The following is a 5,414-nucleotide window of genomic DNA, read 5'->3' as shown; positions in this document are numbered from 1 at the left end:
ATCCCATGGAATTTCTAGATCTCATATTTGTGGAATTTCGATGAAATCCTACGATTTCAATTCCAAAGAATCCTTTAAACTAAACATGAGATTGAAATGAAATTGAATTCCAAATTCTATCCCATTCTATGAATCAAACGGACCCGAGTGATTTTATTTAGTGAACATTTAAGAAATCTAGTGACACGGGGGCAAACCGTAAGCCCTAATGCATCCTCGCACCTTCAAATACACCTTTGCTAGTCCAAAGACACGTAGTTTTCATGGCTAGCAATTAAGGGTTTGTATCCTAGTCCTCAGACCCTACTTTCAAATAAAATATATCGATTTCGTTTGGAATTCTTTGACACATCACACAGTTCTCAACATCAATCCGTCAAGGAGATATTATGACGCAAAATATACAAAAAATGAATCGAGCAAACAGAGAACAAGTGCACAATCATCAACCAAAATCATATCTTTCTAATCTTGTTTCAATATACAGACCAAAATTTCACACCCCCACCTACGTATACCATCTAAAAAACTACAGGAAATGCAAGCTCAAGAACACAATAATTCTGAAGTTAAATAAAAACCCATTAAACTTAAATCCCAGTAGAAGCAGCTTCTGTGTTTCTGATCTCAATTTGGTGTGAAGGATTAGTGTCGGAGGACGACAACGATGCTTCTGGATGTAAAACACCCCGAGAATGGGTTTCGTGATTTGATCTAGCAACCCATTGTCTTCTTAACCTCAAGACCTCCACAAGAATAGAGCTACAACACATAACCACCCCACAGCCCGCAAAAGTTGCAAGAAGAATCGATAAAACTGGCTGAACATGAATCTGCATATATATACCATCAAATTAGAGGTGTAAATGAATGTGATCGTGTCTTGAGAAAATAGATCGGTGTACGAAGAAGCTTCTTACCAGATCGTAGAAAATATGTGCGAAGAGTACAACAGATGAGAATTGAATTGATGCATATAACCAGATGAATCTTCTCTTCACTGTACACAAGAAAACGCGATATTTGAGTTTGGAGGTATGATGGAACAGTAAAGATTAACAAATAACATGATTTTTTCGTTTCAATTATCAACAAAATAGACAGCGTACCCATGGTGGAAGCGGTCATGGAAGAAAGAAGACCCAAGACACACGAAAACGGAAGAGAGAGGGCGATTGCACCTGTACCCATGTTCCGAACCTTAAAAAAAGTGACGCCCGATGGTCAGATGTGTTGCAGATATTACACTACAACAAAATTGGCTTTATAAAACCTCAAATATGTTTGAATGCCCTGATAGACTAGCATCATAGGAACGAACAATAGTTGATATATGTAAAGGTGTTACAATAAGTTGATAGGACGCTTTTGGGTATCGTAACAAATTCTTTAGAACAATTTTGAAATAAAACGCCCTGTTGATCTTTTTATATATTATTTTAGAAAGTGTCATATAAAAATATGTGTGCATAGGACACTTCTCGGAAGTGTCGTATAAAAAAAATAATACACTTTATTTCAAAAACGTCACAAAAAACTAGTTAGGATGCTCAAATACGTTCTAACATCCTATTGTAACACCTTTGTATATGACTCACAATTGTTTGGTCCAACAAACTTAAGTCCTATAAATCAGTTTATTAAGACAGTTAGATATCTTTGGCGTAATATAAAGCCGATTTTGTTGTAGTATTAAGCCAAAGACTGAAATTGTACGGAGTCCTACCAGAAGTTGTTCTAGAAAACAGAAGTAGGCAAGCATGCTAACAATGACAAGAATCGGGACATCCTGCCACACCCTATAGATATCGCTAAACAAGATCAGAACAAAAACTAACATTAGATGTTAATCAAGAAACCGAATTTGAATCAAGGGAGTAGTAGTAGTTCATTAACTTACCCGTATCCATGAGTTTCCAAGTGAGTGGCTCTACTTGCAGCAGAATTTCGGTTTCTAACACTACTCTGGATTCTTAAAAGTGTGACAGAAAGGTTCCGGACGTCTTGATGGCACACATCACAGGTTTTGTTACCTTTTATGCTAAACCATTTTATGGCACATTCTTGATGAGCCAAAGCAAGTTCACCTTTGCAGCTGCATTCCATTTTCAGGGTTTCTCCGCCTTCACGTAATTCAACAAGACATATCCTACAAACCGCCTCTTCTTCGGGTATATCTTCACCACCATCAGCTTCATCTTCGACTAAACGAATAGATCAAATATTTTATCATTCATATGTGAATATTGCTATAAAAATTGGATCTTTTTGGTCAAATTCTGATAATGGAAGCCAAAGGATCAAATCTTTTTATCAATCATATGAATATTGTATCTGTTTAATCATTTCTGATGATGGAAGCCAAAAAGATCAAATCTTTTATAAACCATATGTGAATAATGCTACAAAATTTGGATTTTTTAGTTATATCTGATGATGGAAGCCAAAAGATCAAATCTTTTATCAATCATATGTGAATAATGCAATATACTTTGGATATCTTTAGTCATTTCTGATGATGGAAGCCAATAGATCAAATCTTTTATAAATCAAATGTGAATAATGCTATAAAAATTGGAGTTTGGAGTCATGTTTGATGATAGAAGCCAAAAGATAAAATCTTTTATCAATCATATGTGAAAAATGCTATCAAAATTGGATCTTTTTAGTCATTTCTGATGATGGAAACTCAGTTAAAGTCACATGAACTCACCAGCATCACCGATTGGAGTAGGGGTTAGTGTTGTGGCATCAGCATCCTTCGCTCGTGGAGTTGAAGGAACCACTCGGAAAAACGAATCCATTCTCTTGATACTTGCCTCTTTATTGAGATTGGGAACTGAATGCGACCGAGCCATTTGTCCCTGGACTTTAGCCTACAAACAATCACATAGAAAATGAGATACTGTAAGCTCTATAGTACATAATTAGAGTCAAATACGGTAATCTTGAGTCTGTTAATTGTATCCCAGAAACATAATCTACCAAATTAACATCAAATTAGAGGTCATAATGGGAATACCTCCGCATTAAGAGAACCTCTCGAGCTTCCTGATCCAAGTCCAGGGTCCGAATGACCAACAGGGGTAGCAGGTAGAGACGATGGCCTCTTCGAACGAGGGGTAAATATTTTCGTAAATGACCATGATCTCGAGATAGAAGGCTTCTCTTGAGGCAAAGAAGAAGGGGCTGCTGGAATGGTATTAACAACAGCTTTCTCTGTATCTGAAACACTATTCCTATTCTTGAAACTTAGTTTTGGTAGAAGACTTTTCTTCAATGATTTGGTTCGCGGAGTGTTAGTAACCGGAGATCGAACCTCCGAAGGGCATGGTGTCAAGTTGAAATTCACTTTCTTGGGTGTAGGAGTTGGTGTTTGAGGCATCTTTATTAGAACAAACTCCTCTGAGGAAGAGGGTTGTATTGATCTTGATGGTATCTCCAAGAACAGATTTGGTTTCCTCCCGTGCTTGCCGTTTTGGGCTTCGATACTTTCTTCAGAAACGTCTTCATGAACCTAAAAACAGCCAGAAATTCAAGGAAATGATCAAGATTTTGTGAGCCAAAATGACTGTTTCTTTGTATGAGCCAAAATGGCTGACCAGCATTCTTGAAACCCATTTTGCAATCACAACTTGGAAGCTAAACGACGCAACTGACTAAAATCATAAAACCAAACACGAAAATCGAAAGGGTTTTATCCCTAAAGCACTTCTGCAGAAAGCATCAACTTCCATTCAAGAAAAGGAAAGAATTTGAAATTACACAGTATTATTATAATAAACAACCTTCAACTTCCATCCAAGAATTAGGGGAAGTTTCACAAGTAATTGGGCAAAATTCAGTTTCTTCATTGAATTGATTAAACCCCTGCTTGTTCACTTAAAACATAGACCTAAAAAACCACAGTATTTAAGAACCCCTTAAATATTTATGAAATAAAACTCCAAACTTTAGCTCCAATTTTGGTACTCCTGATGAGCAAGAAGTTGAAGTAGCTTCATAAAGAACAAGCAGACCCACATGATTAGGTTCAAAAAGATCATAACTTAAGCTGTAAATGACCAAATTAAGGATGACCCATCAGACATCTGAATCCATATATCAAAACAGAAAAGAAAGAAATGAAGAAAGACCTTGTGAATTGGGATGGCAACTTCTTCAAGTGATGAACTTGAATCAGATACAGACATGGTGTTATGTTTCTGAGATTTCATTCGACAGTTTGAGATGCGATTTGATATTTAAGAAGGAGATTTATAGAAGTGGGGGATGGGGAGAAGCAATGTAGGAATTGAAATGGAGATGGGTTTGCTTTGATGATGTTGGTCAGTAATGGAAGGAAGGAAAGCAAGAGGGGTGGCATTTATCATCTCATTCTCACGAATATCACATTATTCGAATCCTGCTTAAAATTTTAATATATATGCATATGTTCTAAAATATAAATAATATCTCCACGTCACTAAACAAACAATTATTGAGAACAAATAGGGTAAATTACAAGAATCGCTTTTGAGGTTTATGAAAATTTGTCCATAAAGTTTGGAAAATTACAAGAAAAATCCTTAAGATTTTGATTTCGTTGCCGTTTTGGTCCATGACCACCAGGGTCGTTAGCTACTACCATTAAACATCGAAATGCCACTCACATGACCAATATTGAACGACACTTTCTAACGTACTTGACCTTATAGTCAGGGATGAAAACTGCAAGGGAAGTGAAATCTCAGCGACCATTCTTATAATTTTTAAACGTTAAAGACAAAAACCAAAGTTTTCATGAACTTTAGGGACGATATTTGTAACTTATCCAAACAAATATAACATGTTTTTATAGTATCTTTAATTATTATGAAATAGTAATGAGATGCTAAATTGTAGGAAGCTTAAGTATTTATTAAATATGTAAACTATTCCCATAATGAAAAAAAAGATAGAGATTTTAATTAATAAGTTAAAGATAGAATTTAATACACCAATTTAGTCGAAAAAGGCTTATATATGTCAATAATTTCAATACTAATTTTAAAATAAAATTAATATTAAAATAAAGGTGTCTACTTTACAACTACTTCCTACTTCCCACTCAATTCATACCCTTCCTACGTCCAATATTTATCGTTATTTTCTCATTAAAAAAAAGAGAGAGAAAAACATATAAATATATTTTATTGTGTTTTAAAAGCATTGATATTTTTATTATATTAAATGATGAATCAAGATTAGGTTGGTAGGTTTTAATTAGAATTAACAGAACCATTTGGGGTATTGATTATTTTATTTATCATGTTAATATATGTATACATACCAAGTATCTATATCTATACTATATTATAAAGCATTTGGCTAAAAACTCTTAAAAACTCTTAAACTCTTAAACTCTTAAAACTCTTAAACCCGTTCATCCTTAA

General features: G+C 34.8%; 1 protein-coding gene across 2 annotated transcripts; it reads right to left on the bottom strand.

Annotated features, from left to right (window-relative positions):
- Window positions 1-415: 415 nt before the first annotated feature.
- LOC112516301 lies at window positions 416-4,345 on the bottom strand. Of its 2 annotated transcripts, none has more exons than XM_025123320.1 (8): window positions 4,137-4,345; window positions 3,023-3,517; window positions 2,714-2,876; window positions 1,901-2,204; window positions 1,727-1,811; window positions 1,110-1,200; window positions 921-1,000; window positions 416-833 (listed from the first exon to the last, which is right to left on the bottom strand). In XM_025123320.1, exons 1-8 carry the CDS (start codon window positions 4,215-4,217, stop codon window positions 591-593), a joined length of 1,542 nt encoding a protein of 513 aa, XP_024979088.1. In that variant the 5' UTR covers window positions 4,218-4,345; the 3' UTR covers window positions 416-590. The 2 variants fall into 2 exon arrangements, with proteins under 2 accessions (XP_024979088.1, XP_024979093.1); XM_025123325.1 differs by having other exon boundaries at window positions 1,727-1,799.
- Between the last annotated feature and the right edge of the window lie 1,069 nt (window positions 4,346-5,414).

The sequence above is a fragment of the Cynara cardunculus genome (assembly GCF_001531365.2).
Source record: "Cynara cardunculus var. scolymus isolate 2C chromosome LG 1, CcrdV1, whole genome shotgun sequence".
NCBI lineage: Eukaryota > Viridiplantae > Streptophyta > Magnoliopsida > Asterales > Asteraceae > Cynara > Cynara cardunculus.
This window is presented reverse-complemented; position numbering and strand designations above follow the sequence as displayed.